A 17,645-nucleotide genomic window follows, 5' to 3' on the forward strand; every position below is an offset into this window, starting at 1 on the left:
TTGACAGTTATAATCAGTTGAATGGTGCATTAATTATGAATATGACAAATAACAGAGTGACTGATAAAACAGTAAAAATAATACATAAAATAAGGCAAAATACATAATTCAAGGAAATAAGTATAAACAAAAAAATCTAACTTAAAATAAAATGAATTAACTAAAAGTACAGAACATACGGGGGGTTGTGCTGGTGACTAGAATGGCAGCTGAAAATTACACCAGCTTGTCTTATATTACGTGCAATATTAACACAATGACATAGGCGTTTCAGTGCATAGCGATTTTTTTAAAGTCACTTTGCCCCCATGCATGTATATGGTACACTGCTGGTTGTCTAAGATGGTGTTGACCGCACTAAAATGTCACCAAATAGTGGCCAGTGGTTTGGTGAAATTTGGCAACAAAAATTAGCTGTCCAAACCATTGCCAGCAAATTATCAAGAAACCCATTAACTCAGTGTTAAATGGACTTGCTCTGTATTCTCAAAATATTTCATGTTACATTACAGAAAAAGAATACACACAGAAAAAATACTTACAATTTTGCGTAATTGCGCTTTTCATTATTGCACTAAATCTTCTGTCTACTATTTACAAAATGTGTAACAATATAGATGCTTGTATTTGCAATGGCAGTGCAGGGTAAAAACACATGAAAATCCAATGTGGAAGACTCGTTTAGAAGTATATACTTTGTTAAAAGAAGCATGAGACCCTCAGGTATTATATTTTGGGTTGTCATGACCAAAATTAAATGTTATGAGATTATGAAAAATGCTCACGACTGTTACTTTTAAGTTACTGATCGGTGACAATATGCCTTCAGTTTTTAATCAATGACTGTCATGAATTGTTTGGATTTGACAATATTTGTAAAAACTCGTTTTGTACAATATTATTTCTGAATATACTGGTAATAAAACTTGTTTCAAAAATGGATTTTTTTTTTTCCCTTTTAACTGTTGTTAGTATTTTGCGAAATTATTTGGGGGGAGATTATTGAAGTCCGTTATTTATTGTATGATAGCTTTATACAATTGAACAGAATGTGATGTTTTGCTTTTCTGTTATTAATAAAATTTCCCTTTATATTTTATCATGTATTTTTAGAGCTGTGTGGTAATTGTTTTATAAATTTTAATTCCTTTGGTTTAATTTTTTGCCCAACATTTTGTAATGTTCATTATTAAATTTGTAGTAATATTATGTTGTGTTTTTTAATAGGTACTTGAACGTTCATGTGAAGTTGTTGATGGAGTAAATGTGTCACTTAGATTATGGGACACATTTGGAGATCATGATAAAGACAGGAGATTTGCATATGGAAGGTAAATGTTTTGAATATCAGTTTTGTTTTCTGTGATTTGAATCTGTGTTACGGTAATTTTTAATAAAATTTAAGTTTTATCTGAAATGTAATTCATAAAGTTTTATGAAAAGTAATGTAATAACTAAATATGTAGAAATTTAAAAAGATGCCTTTTTAAAAATATTTTACTTGTAAACTTTTTGTCCATTTCTTCTAAATAGATGTGAAAATTATTAATCATATAATATGTATATATATATATATATGTATACAAAACAATAATTTATAATTAGAGAACTTATTATATACCATCTCCAAGGAACAAAAATTTAATTAAAACCATGAATTATTATAAGAAAAAAAATTTAGTCAGTATTTAAATTAATATTTTAAATTAGCATTTTCTAGACATATATTGCTGTAATATATATATATATATGCGTGTGTAAAATATAAAAAATACAATGGCTTTGCTCTACGCGAAGAGGCAACCTCTAATTAACTTTCCGCAATTTCAGGATCTTCCCCCTAGACCAGTACTTTCGAGAACATTCTTGAAACATTATGTAATTGCTAATATAGTTGTAGAGTTCATGCCATTTTTCATCAGATTGCTTTTCTCCTCCTGCCCCTATATGACCCTTGCTGCCGCTCTTCCCGTTTGTATTTCTTTGTTTGAATAGTATTATGCAGACAATTTAAAGTTAATCCTATTTAGTCTAAATTACTATCACATATGTAATCTTGGAGAATCCAAAAGAATAATGATTTGCTATTTGAATTGAATAAAGAATGTGAAATCAAAACAGCTAACTTCTTCTGTGTCATCATTTAATGCCTTGCTTCATTCATGTGCCCGACTGCCAAAATATGACATATATGTATATATATTAGTAGTATTTGTTAAAATGACAGATTACTGCATAATCGTTAAGAAACATCTGAAATTTGTATGTAACAGATTGCTTATTCAAACATTTCACTTTTGGTGACTAAGTTCAGACTCTTTTTTTGACAGGGGAATAGAAGTTTTTTAATTATGTAAATAATTTGTGCGAGTATACTTTTTACAGTTGAAAATCACTATTGATTAAACTAGTAGTGAGTTTAATTAAAATTGAAATTGACTTAAAAGTTTGATGAAAAATACATTTCAAGTTTCTGAAAAACACATTTTGCTAATCTGTAAATCAATACAAGATGTGAAGCTGCATAAAACAAACAAATTTGATGTAGTATGTGATCTGTTGCATTTTGTTAGTTAAGTATAACTTAGATGATGACATTAAAATACTATTTTTAAATATGAAAATAAATACAGATAATTTTATAATAAATATAATAATATAATAAATAAATATAATTTAATACATGAAGGAAAAAAATTCTATTAATTAATTTAATAGCACATACAATTTTTAATTTCGTTAAATTTAAATTACTTACAATTTTGGGGGAAAAAAGTGCAGGAGTGGTCCTTGTGCTGTTTTTATGAGTTTTTCAGCCATATACTCTATGAATGTTGTGCAGTATGACCAAAAAAAAGTCATCAGTTTTATCAGAAAATCAGTCATCAGAAAAAAAAAAAAAATTCAGTGTAATGCTTCAGATGTCAAAAGTAAACATAAATATATCCCTTAAATCATAATGAATAAAAAAATACAAATTATGAAACCAAAAAAAAAGTTTACAAATTAATATGCAATCAAATATCTGATATTGTTAAAATCCAATAGAATATTTTTCAAAATATAAATACCTTATTTTAACTGTTTGCTTTCTGTAGTGTTTGTAGTCTTCTTTTTATACAGGGTTTTCTATAGTTATTATTATTATTTTTTTGTTACAAAAGTAATTCTTCAGTAAAATGTTTACGGACACCCACAAAATTTGTTTGACACAATATTTGGCAGCATGACCTAACTTACTTATATCAATTGAATTAAATAATTTTAGCCTATTTATAATAGAAAATGCAAGAGTCGCCACAAAATTTCATTGATTTTGCTCAGAAAGAAGTTCAAAATAATGTTAACAATGTCTGGGTGAGGATACTTTAAACATCCTGTACCCATACTTGAAATTAAGCAATATGCATCTTCGCATATCAGTTCTTTATCAATTGAAAACTGGGACATACATGATGAACACTTTTGTTTTTTCCACATGACATAAACAAAATATCCTGCAAGATATTTAAAGACTGGCATTACACTTTGGATGCCTAAAATATCCTCATTAGTTACATAAATATTTAGGTCACTAATTATTTCATCTTCTTTTTCACATGAAGACATAGCATTAAACTCATCAATAGTAATTTGACCAAAAGTTGCAGCTATAAATGAAAAAGTGTTTTGTAATCTGAGTTTGGACTTGCATTAAAATATTTGCCTCACTAAGGCATGATATTGCAATCCGGCTAAAAATCTGTACTTTCCGAATCTCTCTTCTAAGGAATCAGTTTGTATTTTTTCAGAGAACATATTTCATTTTAAGTTCTTCGATACAATATTGCTTCATTTCTAACAAAGCACAAGTTGTGTGAGTATGATGAGTTTCTTTTGCAAAATTCCCTGTAGTTCATCCCAATCTTTTCCAAATATCCAGCCAATTAAAAAATTTACTTAAGAACTTCACATTTTCATCATCAGACAAATTAGTTCATGGGTTCATATTTTCATTTCTTAGTTGAATTTCTTTATCATAATTTCCTTTACATCCAGGAACAAAGAATGGGAAGTCATAGTGATGATAGCAATATTTCTCATGAAAATATGGAGAAACAAAAATCTATCACTAAGCAGTTAACATGAAAAAGCATATTAATAAAACTAATGAAATCTGTGGATTTACCAAAAGCGTGTGAAGTATGTCTAACAGCATTAAGAGACAGGGAGCTACTGATATGTGGGGTGGACAAAGAATGTGGAGAAAGTTTCAGGGAGTGTCATCGTGTAAGTTACTGCTGTGGGTTCCTTAACCATGATGTCACAAGCTAGTTTCGATTCAGAGTGCAAGCCTTATTTATCTTGATGGTGACGGCTCAGCTCATATTCCAGTTACGCTTCTCAGTGGGCGCAAGCAAACGCAGCTTGTATTACAAATTTATGTCTGACCAATATCGCACGTGTTTGGAAAGAAAGAATTGCTTAATGTTGCGACCCCTGAAGGTTTAATGCACCGAGATCACAATTTAGTTGATATTTGCAATTTTAAAGTTTTGAAAGCATAAAAATGGTATAAGAGTGCATAGCTGTTAAAATCTCTCGCTGATTTCTTTGGATACCTGATCTACAGAAAAATGTAAATGTATGTATATCTCTATTAATTCCACATGGTAATTCGGAATTGTATTGTTCTTTATTTGACTGAACGATCCCCAGAACTAACCTCCATCAAATATTATTTTACATGAAAATGGCACTTCCAAATTATGTTGTCTGTGGTGGACCAGCCCCCTCTAGCTGCACTACTGTTTCTAACATCACATGAATTAAAGAAATGAAGATGAAATTTTCATACATAATTAAAAGCCTTAATTAACTGTATAAGAAAAATACAAAGAAAATGGCAAAAGCTTTCATAGGCTTTCCCGTAACCAAAATAATCCAATCAAAAGCAATTTTCCTCATGTATAGCATGGTAGAAGTAACAAACTAGTTTCATTTAGAAAGCCCTCAACAAAGGCATTTATGCAGATAGCCCTTGTATGTTTTGCCATAATTAACCCTTTTTGAGAACATTTGACGACTTAGACTTCTCATGCACTTGTTTTGTGTAAGTTATGGATAATAAATCTTAATTCTCATTCAAACTAGGACAAAATTAAACATGCGCATTTTTGTTCGTGGCAAAAGTGATTGGTATCAGTTATAAGAGCGAATTTCTTCTAGTACTTCAGTGAATGTTGTTTGTGAAAAGTCAACAGACGAAATTTTTCAAATAAATCCATACCCTAAGGGTTAAATAACCAATCCAACGATGATAACAGATACCAAATAATAATAAAAAAATCTGTGTGCCATATAACAAGTTAAATTATATTATCAGCTTAAATCAAGATCTTGATCTCTTGTAATAGTTCTGTTAACAGTGGCGAAGCTTGACTGTTTGAAAGTAAATATAACTGAATGGGTCATTATCTGATGGGTTCTTTAAAAGAAAGCCTAGGTGAAAATGCTTGGCTGCAAAATATTACCTAATTTTACAATTTATCTTACGAGATGTTCCTTAATTTTCAATTATGCCATCCTTCCTGCGAAAATAATATTGAAATATTCAACAAGAAACATCATAGTAAGAATTATTGAAGAGGCAAAATTTACTTTAACGAATCTTTATATAAATCATTACATTATCCCTAATATTTAAAGACTGTTTTAAATCCTTTTTTTGTTACGCTTAATTTCAACATATTCAATGAAATGTTGACCTAATATATAAGGAGATTATTCAGGAAATATAAGTATAATTTGAACACATTCTTTTCTATGATTAAATTCTATAAATTACCCCAAAGTAAATACCAGTTCAGCAATCAAGATTTTGCGTAGAATGGTTCAAAATTGTTAACCGAGGCAGTTTTCAAAGATATCCCTAATGCTGTCTGAAAAATATTGACAGGTCTTTTCACATTCTCGCAAATATTTATTAATAGTATTAGTTGAATAATTTGTGATTTCAATTATATTTAGTGGAGAGCCAAACATTGCTCTTGAGAAGTTTTTGATTGAATGCATTGATTTGTTATGGTTTCCAGACTCTACAGATGGCTGTTGAAAGCATTCAATGTTTTGACCTTAATTGCTTGAGGCAGGGGTATCTACATCCAAAACCTGTTCAACTGTGCAGGCAACACAGATGTGAAAAAATTTGCCAAGTTTCTTACTTGGCGAAAAAAAAGCAATGACCTTACCGAAACCTTTAGGTTTTCAAAATATTTGAATATAATCGATGTATATGCACATTTTGTGCTGTAAAAATAACATTTTGATGAATGAATTTTGTCATGGTGAATCTGTAAATGTTATTCTGTTTCCCGAGGTAAAAAATGAACTGTTTTAATGCAGAAAAATTAAATGTGTCCCCAAAATGAAAGGTGATCATCAGTCTAAATGGAGTTGTGGTGCCCTCTATTTCGCAATATTGATACTAATCGAAAAAAACGCTGAAAAAAAGTTTTTTTTTTTTTTTTTTTTTTTTTTGCAAATATTTATTAATAATATAAATAAGGTATGCCATTTTTTGTAATTGAGCAGAATTTTCAGGATGTATTCTATGTAGCAGCAGACTTTTTCATTACTTCACTGCATTTTTTTGTGTGATAATATACCACTAAATTTGCTTATGTTGAAAGAATAGACAGATATTTGTCAAGAAACTGCCTTAATAATTTTCTGTAATAGTTTCTTTTAGGTGTGGCTTAATTTTTTAATCAATTTGCATTTGTTATTTTTAAAGTATCATTTCATATTGTTAACGGCATTAAATTCTTTAGCTGTCCCTTTCCCGTTTTAGAAGCTTTTTTTTTTTTTTTTTTTTTTTTTTTTTTTCTGGGGTAAGGGTAGACAGTAATGTTCTAGTTGTATATTTAGTGCATCTAGTAATTAGTTTATGTGCATATATTATTTTTGTTTAATACTGAATATTTTTTCAGGATTTCATATTTTTATTTACTGCAGGTCAGATGTGGTGCTTCTTTGCTTTTCAATTGCAAATCCAATGTCATTACGGAATTGTAAAGTGATATGGTATCCTGAAATTCGAAGGTTTTGTCCTAGCACTCCAATTGTTCTGGTGGGCTGCAAAAATGACTTACGATATATGTATAGAGATGAACAATTCCTCAGCCTGTGTCGTGATCGCAGTCCATTTTTTAGGTAGGTATTTTGAATTTTTTACCCCTTTTGGATATGAATGTTCTGTGATTAACTTATGCCTGGAGGGGGCATAAAGTAATCAGATCAAAGTATAATTTTTCCAAGAACAATGCAAGTCCTTGTCTTTTCTTAGATGTAAATGTTTAAAAAAAAAAAAAAAAAAAACTGGGGTAACTTGCTGTTGAACTGCTTAATTTAAACATATATATATATATTTTAACTAACACTTCAAAAAGGGTAAAAGTGGACCTTCAATGTTAAAACCTAATGCTAATGCAGCTAAGATTAATTAAATTATTAATAGATATTATCCTCTTGGAAAATGAAGAATAAAATCTTTTGTAATTGTAAATTTTAATGTCGTTTAATCAAGTGGAAAAAACTTTAAAACTAAAAATCCAAAAATATTTTAATTATTGCTGATTTCATGAAGAAAGGCCGACTTTTCAAACATTTATTATCCCTTCTTGATAAAATCATCAACAAACATTAAGATCTGATCATGTTTTATCCATTTTATTTGTTATACAGTCAAAAGTCGTTAATCCGGACTCGTCGGGACTTCGGCGATTCCGGATTATCGATTTTTCCGGATTATAGATCATCAGTTTAAATCTTGTAAGATGGCATGCAGAAATTCTAAAATTAAAAATACGAAACCGTAATTTATGAAATAAAGAACAATTATAATCTAAAGGGTATCAAAATTTACAAAAAAAAGCTTAATATTTATTTGTTTACTTTATTAAACATTTCTTTCAATGTAAGTTGTTTTAAGTTGATTCGTTTTATGTGATAATACTTTCTCTTTAATTCTATAAACAGACACAATTTCTTGTTCAGTTACAAAGTTCCTCTGTTCAAGTCCCGTTAATTGTTGTGCCGAGAATACCGACTAACTTGTCAATCGAAATTTTTTCGTTTTCACTAACCTCTCTGTCACATTCTTCATGTCTTTATCCATTTTTTGCAGCAATTCCACTTTTTATTTGATGGGCATCGAAACATACTTTCGTTTTGTACGATCCTTTGGGAGCTCCAGAATCGGAAATTCTTTTTGACATAATCGAAAGTTCAAGTTTACTTTTATAAAATTGCTCTTGCAGTCTGCAAAAAATAATAAACCGGATCCAATTCGAAGATTAAGGAACAACGCAATCATCAACATTAACTGAAATAGATAATTTTAGATTATACCGTCCGTTATACATAAAACGCGCACGCGAAAACGTATTCTGTGCTTGCGCAAACGCATATGCGCAGTGGTAAAAGGTCTTACGTGCATGCGTAAACGCCTATGCGCATGTGTTAACGCGGTGCATGCGCAGAAAGTTTTTAGCTTTGAGGTCCGGATTATGGGTGTTCGAATTAACGACTTTTGACTGTATTATATATTTGTTAGTTCATTTGAATGAAATTCAGTCCAGTGTCAGTTTGTCTGTATATTTCCTCATTGTACTGCCATTAACTTAAATTTGTAGATATATGTGCAATAGATATTTTCAGGTAGTCTCTGTTAAACCAGGTAGCTACTTGGATACAAAAGCAGATTAACTGCATAAGGCATGCATATTGGGGAATATTATAAGTAGTGAAGGAATCATGTTTACACATTAGCATAAAACTTTGTTATAGTCCGAACTGCATGCATAAGAGTTGTAGTACTAAAAGTTGTAGTCCGAACTGCATGCATAAGATTTATTTTTAATGAAGTAAAAAGAATATCTTTCTGAGCATCCTGTGTATTAATAATTGTTTAAGGGAAGTTTTTTACATTAACAAGTGATAGTTATTTCAGACTTTTTAACATTCTTGTGTTAGCAGTATTTCACTCTTGTGAAAAACTATTAGATCTCATGAAAATAAAAGTAACCTTATTTTAAAAAACTGCATACAATTTATGAAAGAAATTAACTTTGATGGATAAAACAGCCAAAGGCTGGTAGTTCCAATCGTAAAAATGTAGTAAAGGATTTTTAATAAAATTAGGCTGCTAGCTTCTACAGATAATATGTATAGATTTAAAATATTATAATTTATTTATTTATTTTATTGCTAAAATATAAGAATTTTGAATTTTTGTAATAAAATGCAGTAGAATTGAAATTATCCTAATATTCAACTTATCTTCATTTTTAATAAAAAATTTTGATTAGAAAAGTAACATAAATGTCAAGTATTAAAAATTAAGTACATATTAATTCAGAAGTCAAACAACAAAAATCAGCGTTATATTTACAAAACTGTGAAAATTTACTGTGAAAATTTTGTAAATATAACGCTGATTTTTGTTGTTTGACTTCTGAATTAGTATTTATTCGGCGTGTTATTGTGTCTTAATTAAGCACATATGTTTGAGCAACCCAGTTTTATTGCACCTTTCACAGATTTCAAGTCCCATTTAATAAGGTAGACAGAGGCCATTCTCAAAAGCTCGTACTGAGCTTATGCTGGTGTAGTTCATGCATCTGAATTTCATTTTTAACATTGTTTAGTAATTAGAAATAATGCTGTTTTATAATTTTATACTCTTATTTGTTAAAATTTATTAATGAACTTAAATGGAATAATTTGAACTGTAAAGAATTAATTAAAAATATTTTTTCATTTGGTATTTTAACAAAATTAAGAATGAACAAAGCAATAAGTAACAAGGAAGTATATTCACCAAGAAGTATCTTTTGTTCATGTAAATAATTAAATTCTAAAAATACTTGCTTAAAATTTAACACATTTATTGCAATAGTCGCTCTGTCATCTCATTACTTTGATTCCAGTTTGTTGAGGATTTTTTCAGGATACCCTCCTCATATCAAATTTTAGTTTGCCATAGTAAATTATTATTGTCTGTTCATGGTGCCAGGATTGCTAACTTAATTTTGATTTATTTGTGCTTATTTTCTGTATTGGAGAAGAGAAGGAAAAAAAAAAAAAAAAATGGGGAATTGAGATTTGCCTAGTAATGGAATGGTATGAATTTTAATAAATTTTATAGATACATAATGAAGCTGGAGATCTGTTTGGTCCATTTTTTATATGGCTTGTCACATTTTGCAAAACTCTCTATATGCAATTATTCTAATCTATAGTAGCATCATTATCAGTAAACAATGTTTTAACTGCTACTAACTTCATTTCAAATTTTAAACATGGCATTGTAAAATTTAAAATTAGGAAAAACAGCAACAGTATTTGATCAATCTTTGGATTATGGTAACTTGGCAATTTTTTGGCGAAAATTTGGCGACCAACTCTGCTACAGCAACCCTCTGTTTTTTTTTCGCCGCCATTTTGTCTTCACGAAGTAAAGACATGTTTCTTTTCTTTTTATTTACTCAACACTTTTTCCAACAATCTGCTAGCCGAATTACACTTATGCTAGAAATTTTATGGAACAAAACTGCTTAATCATGACAAATATTAACTGCAAAATTGGGAAAAAGTGCAGAATTGCAAACTCCTTGCCGCGTTTTTCAGAATCGCACATACACAGTAACCATGTCGACTTATTTTTACTTAAAAAAAATCCCAGATTTGCACAAAAATGGCATTGCGCACACTCTTGACTTTATCCATCTACACTACTATTTTCTCATAAATTACAAAAAGTTGCACGAAAATGCAGGAAAATTTTGTGAATCTTTAAACTTGGTAAAAAGCACATATATGAAATTACCTGATCGTGAAAAAGTATATACCCTTTCTAAGGATGAACATTTCCACGTATAATATAAATAAAATATCCAAAAACTTTTACCTCTAAATTATCTATTATAAACATCACCAACGAATTTGTAACAAAACATTAAAAACGGTTACAAATACTTAGTGTCAAATATTTAAATTATTTCCATGCATGTTTACTTCCACTGAAATGTATACCAATTTGCTACAAACATATAATTCACAAAATAACTATCATTTAATTAAAATATAATAAAACCATGTACACTGCTCAAAAAAAAAATGGGACAGTCCTATATCTCCCGATCTACTGGGCCGATTGACAAAATTCAAATTGCGTTCTTCATGTCTCGAAAGCGCGACTTAGGATATATATTAGATTTATATATAGCACTATTCTAACATAGGTATTTTGACACAAAATCGGACATTTTCTGAAATAACATACCAATTTTTTTACATATTTCGATTCTACGACTCAAATTACGCCTAAATATGAAATTTTGTAAAATTTGGAGTGAAATTTACGGAGAAATTCACAAATTTATGTTGGCACTTTTTTTGTCAGTTTGCGCCAAGAATACTTCACTTGGCGAACTTCTTAATATATGACAACCTAGTTTCCTTAGGAAAAAAAGTCACCATCATTCCTTTTTTCCAAATAATATTCTTTATATTATATTTTTAATTATAACTTATTATTTTAAGTAATTTTTTCTTTTCGAATTTCATTTTAATTGTTTAAGTTGCACTTTTTTTTTTTTTTTTTCGAATAACTGTTTTAAAAGTTTCTATTTACCTATTCGAACTGTGTAAATAAAGGTGCAGCATTTATTTTTTTTTTCAAATAGTTTTCTTTATATATATTTTTCGTCATAGTTATTATTTTAGGTCATTTTAAAATTTTTATACTTTTATTTTAATTATTTGTGTTGCATTGTTTCTTCAGATAAATTGTTTTAAAATTTTCTATTTATTCCTTCGAACTGAGCATTTTAAATATATTTATTAATATCAATTTTCCAGAATTTGATATTATTTATTTGAACTGCGTTTTTTTCGGAAGAATACTTTGTAACCCAGACTATGATGCGTTTGAAAACTGCATACTATATTAAAAGAGAAAATACAGTAAAGCACAGTTTTACACGCCTTTCAATGTTCCGTTCAGAAAAAAAAAATATAAATAAGAGAGATGTATAACCGACATTTTAACTTCGGATGACTTGCATATACTGCTTTAAACAGTTTTATCATTGTGCCCATTGCTTTACACAATTTTATCCTACATTTGGTTTCTTAAAATGTTATTCATATTTTAGTCAAATATTTTATTTTTGAAATCGCAAGAATCAAATATCATAAGATTGAAAAGTTTTAAATTTAAAAAAATACGAATACTAAATTTTACGAAAAAATTTATTTTTCTTCTCTGTTTCTTTAAGCATTCTGAAAGTATATTGAAAAGTATCCAACTTTTCGAAACATTTTGGTATTTCTGACAATCATTTTAAATAAAGTTATCGCCTTTCATTTCATAAAGGCCCACAAACGGCCGAGTGGTAAAGTTGCTGAACACTGGTAGTTCACTCCGGGGTTCGAACCCCGGTAAACGGGCTGGTTGCATGGGCGTTTTCGTGGATTTTCTCTTGTGTACCGTGTATGACAGTTGGTTTCCCTTAGAAAGTTCTTCACGAAGTATTTCGTCAGAGCCTTCAGTCTTTAGAGGCTAAACATTTTGAAGCTATGAGATGAAAGGAAAGACTGGTTTCATAAAAAGGTTTTGGTTTATTTTATTATGGCAAAGCACACTACGGCTATCTGCCTAAGGGGAGGGATGCCTTCCTGGAGGACTTTCTAAGGGAAACTGGCTCGCATACACGTTACACATGGGGAAAACCACGAAAACGCCCATGCAGCCAGCCCGTTCGCGGGATTCGAACCTCGAACCGAACTACCAGTGTTCAGCGACTTTACCGCTCGGCCGCTGTTTGATCAGGAAGGGAAAAAAACATCTTTAAGTGACATCCACATACATCACTGGATAAACTCCCGAATCTTCAAATAATTTGACTGAGGAAATCATGGGATTCACCATTTATGATACGATATGATGTTCTATAACGTAATTTACACAACCATATAGTTTAAAACCAGTCGCTCTTCACTTTAATCTGCAATGATATCGTTTTGTCTTTTCCGTTAACACAAGCTCAATTGATGGTATTTGCTGGTGTACTCGTCCAAGTGTTTTCTCTTTGAACACCTAAATTCTTTGAAGTATCCTGAAAGTATATTCGAAAGCATCCAACATTTTGAACATCTTGGTACGTCTGACAGCCAAATTTTCTCTACAAATTTTTGCTTACTTTTCTCCCTAATCTTCTTCTTTCCTTCTACAGTTATTTTCAGTGCTCACACAAGAAAATTAAGATTTTTCGATTGCTAGACTTCCATAAATTTTGCATTCTTGTCAATTTTTTAAAATATCAATTACATGAATTGCGTTTCAGCTGAAGACAGCTTTTCATTTTCTAGTCATTTTTACTATAAATAAAGTTTAAAACGAAGTCCAAAGGATAAATATTTTAATTAAAAGATTTTTGCTAAATGACAAAGAAATAAAACAGTCCAGCAGGGTTTATTCTGTCCCACCGAGTGACCCGATTCTTATATCGGCTGAAACAATCTAAATCATATTAAAGATCATGTTTTTTATACAATCTATACCGCAAGAGAAAAATTAACTTTTTAAAACATTCTTTCCAAGAGGATTAATATAAAAGATGGAACTTGAACCAAACTGTCAAACTTTTAAAGTTTAATTTACATGGTGGTTATAATTAAAGTTCCACTTTGAAATGGTCATTAAAGGAAAACTACCGGACCAAGTGTTATCACACTTGGGAATCGTGTAAAGGAGGTCATGGGAATTTATTTTCCGCGGAAAAATAAAAGAGTTCAAAAACTCACCCCCAGGGGGAAAATGGTGCTGTATACAATATTGTTAAATGAAGACACGAAAACATCTGTTTAAAATGTGTTTAATATTTTCCGAAAAGTTTTAGAAAGAATGTTCAATGTAGCGTCCAGCATTTTCCGAAAGTAAGTTAAATTCTGTTACTGCATTCTCAACAGCAGCTCTTAGCATATCAGGAGGAATGTTACGGACATTTCAGTGTATCACATTTTTCATTTCTGCCAAATTGTTTAGATTATCACCATAAACAGTGCTTTTGAGATAACCCCATAGCCAAAAGTCACAGAGGTTGAGATCTGGTGGGAAGAGGGGAAGTGTTGGCTTATAAGACGTTCATTCGTGAAATGTTGCCTAAGTAACTGTGTGACACACGTGAGGTGGGGCATAAAAATCCGTAGTATCTAAAATGCCACGGTACTGCAGTTCATGTATCACGAAACATTTTAACATTGACTCTAAGTGAGCTGCAATCACAGTGGTCCAGCTGTCGAGTGCTCTTCAGAGAAAAATGGTTCAATTATAAAACTAGCTGTCATTCAACACTAAACGGTGTGGAATGACTGCTATGCAATCGAATGCATTAGGAGAATGCAATGGAACTAGATAGATAACATGAGGGTTTCTTTGGCCCAAATCGATTAAAAGCGTTTTGAATGAGTATCTTCATGTTTTAGTGCCGAATTCAGGCTTAAAAAGTTACAAATTAGCGATCTGTAAGAAAACGATTTCCAGATTGTACGTACTTGTGAGAGTGATTTGCGATCTCACATTTTCTGATCGCTAATTCGTGGTTTTCACCGACGAAATTCTCACTTACAGGGATGGCGCACTCGACATTTATCAAATTTAACGTCTTTAAATAATAATTTGCCTACTTCAAAGTTTATTAAGGGTATACAACATATTAAACCCGTTTAACAAAAGGTTAAGTTAGGTTCCGACCCATATTTCGTTTAACAATATTGCATACAGCGCCATTTCCCCCCTGGTGGTGAGGTTTCGAACTTCCTTTTTTTCGCGGAAAATAAATTCCCATGACCTCCTTTACTGGATTTCCAAGTTTGATAACATTTGATCCAGTAGTTTTCCTTTTATGACCATTTCAATGTGGAACTTTAATTATAACCACTCTGTATATTATTAAATTTTAATTTGAAGCTATGCGTTATATGTATACCATGCGTAAAATTTTCGCTTTTATGGAAAAATAAAAAATTGAAGCAAATATACTTAGTATAGTGGACCAAAACTGAAAACATTTCCCCTCCCTCCGAAAATAAAATATTGAAATTTCGAACTTGAATTTACTGGGTTATCGAAATATTTAATTTGACTTATCTTCTAAGTCCTAGTTCCGACAACAATTCCGTCAAAAATTCCGAATTACTTAAGCTAAAGTTCAAGATTTAGTATATATTCACTGTATGTTAATAAAGTAATCAGAGTGTAATAAAAATAGATTATATAATTTACGCTGATGTAACTTTTTGTCTGACTGCACAACATGTAATGGAAGAGAAGGTTTGTAGAGATCTGTTTTTGACATGCCTCTAAAAGTAGATGTCATATTAATTTTGTCTCTTCAATGTCAAAAAACTTTCCTTTGAGAGGCAACTTTAGTTTTTGAGAAAGAAAAAAAATCACAAGAAGACAAATTTGAAGAACATGCAGGACAATTGAATATACATACTTATTTTCCAAACACAAGCGGTTCTCCGACTGGTTACTGAATAATGAAAAGATGCATTGTAATGCAATACAAAACATTTGGAATACGTTTTCTGGCTGAATAACGTAAGATTAAAAGTCATCTGCTTAATTCACATCCATTTACAAGTCAACTACTCGGGCAATTGCAGAATCGTTTTGATCCTGAGCTTGTAAGACAAACCTAATATCACTGGATTTAAACACTTCCAAAGAAATTGAATATTCATTTGCACTATGGCTTGGTAGTTTACTAACGAGTTAACAAAACTTAAATTCTGCTTTTTGTGTCAAAGAACACAACAATATTTTAAATATTTACAAATAATATATTAAATTGGAGATTTAATTGGAGCCTCATCAGTTGCCTAGCATTTGAAAAAGAAAAGATTGTTAAATACTAATTGTTTGCTGCTCAGTCTAATCCAGGCTGCATGGTTGGTTTTTGTAGTTTTTTAGGTTCTCTTTACAAAGATTCTCTATGAAAGCATCTTGATCAAATAGCTCTCATGTTCTTTCTATGTTCAAATAACCAACTAACCTAGTTTAAGCTCGATTTCCACGTGAAGTTACTAGTAAAATCCGAATACTCATTAAAAATCATGTAGCTAGCCAATCGGGAGTAACATGAAAGATACAGAACCAATAATTGAAATGTTGTTAGGGTATGCTGTTTCTTAACTTAGATGGTTATTCCTTAATTAAATAGCCCACCAACGGTCGAGCGGTAAAGACGCTGAACACTGGTAGTTCGGTTCGAGTTTCGAATCCCGCGAACGGGCTGGCCGCATGGCCGGTTTCGTGGTTTTCCCATGTGTAACATGTATACGAGCCAGTTTCCCTTAGAAAGTCCTCCACGAAGGCATCCCTCCCTTTAGGCAGATAGCCCTCGTTTGCTTTGCCATAATTAAATAATCCAATTCAATCCTTAATTAAATATAATTGATTTGTAAATTCTACTAGAACTGACGGTAAGAATTGAAGTGGAAATAAGTTATATGGTGTGCAATCTTTATTAATATAAAATTAAAAATATTTGCATAGAAAAATGTTTGCATTGAGACAGAAAGTTTTTTGAAATATTTGCAATTACTTTATAAGAAGGATTTATTAATAACAGTAATAATTACTTATTATATTACTGATGATTAGGATTCAATTCTTGACAATTACATTCTAAATTAGAATTTTAAGTATATAATGAAAATACGCTACGCACAAAAATACATTTTAGGAAAAAAATGAGTTGATTTTTTATGTTTTAAAACTTCTTAAATTCATTTAGTAAACATCATATCCTCATTGTTTATTGAATCCAGAATGTTGGTGTCGTTTATATAATTATTCTTACTTGTCCACAGAATCTGCTGACTTATCCAGCCATTAAGTAGCTGCAGATCATTTCTACATAACCATTGAACTTCCATTAATTCAGTCTCTAGAGGGTTGTATGTTTATATGATAATTTGACTTTTATAAAAAATGATTATTCTAAATATTATGTTTCTATAAAAATATATTGTGCTTTAAAAATATGGATAATAGTATCAGCCGCTCTTTCAGACACTTCAAAAGCAACAGTTTGTTTAGAAATAAATTATGCAGTTAATGTCATAAAATTCAAATAAATATCAAACGAAAATTCTCAGTTTTAGACAATTCGATTTAAATGAAGTAAAGTAGCAGACGATAAAACGCCGAAGGTAAAAATTTGCTCTTACAAAAACTTACTCTTAAATTTTTTAAAAAAAGAAAAGATACGAGAGAAATTAAAAAAAAAAAAAATAGTTAAAAATTTGAATAATATCATCTATAATTTAAAAAAATAGCCTTTCATATAGTATTAATAAATATTTATTACGCATCATTGAGGGAAAAAATGTCATATAATTAATTCTCTGTAAAATTTTACTTGAAGTTTAAGGTTAAAAATAGCTGTGGCAATTCAGTGTAACAAAAATCCATAGACCACATTTGACGTTATTATCGCTCAAAAAAAAAGGTGCCAAATTTCAAAACGCGAAATTATGTAAATTCGTGTATATCTTAGAAACTTTTGAGTAAAAAAGTCTAATTTTTT

The 17,645-nt window shown here is 30.3% G+C and overlaps 1 protein-coding gene across 12 annotated transcripts in view; it reads left to right on the forward strand.

Moving 5' to 3' along the window:
* LOC118189353 (rho-related BTB domain-containing protein 1-like) overlaps nt 1-17,645 on the forward strand; it is a 265,646-nt gene that overhangs the window by 163,803 nt on the left and 84,198 nt on the right. For 11 of the 12 annotated variants that reach the window (XM_085817263.1, XM_085817262.1, XM_085817266.1 and 8 more), the window contains 2 exons: nt 1,228-1,331; nt 6,997-7,194. In XM_085817263.1, the coding sequence (XP_085673389.1) occupies nt 1,228-1,331; nt 6,997-7,194 (302 nt within the window). Of the gene's footprint in view, nt 1-1,227; nt 1,332-6,971; nt 7,195-17,645 lie in introns of all 12 variants that reach the window. The other variant, XM_035359936.2, reaches the window with a different exon arrangement.

This window comes from Stegodyphus dumicola, chromosome 5 (assembly GCF_044657685.1).
Source record: "Stegodyphus dumicola isolate Sdum_Otavi_A_Nest chromosome 5, ASM4465768v1".
In the NCBI taxonomy this organism is placed as follows: Eukaryota; Metazoa; Arthropoda; class Arachnida; order Araneae; family Eresidae; genus Stegodyphus; species Stegodyphus dumicola.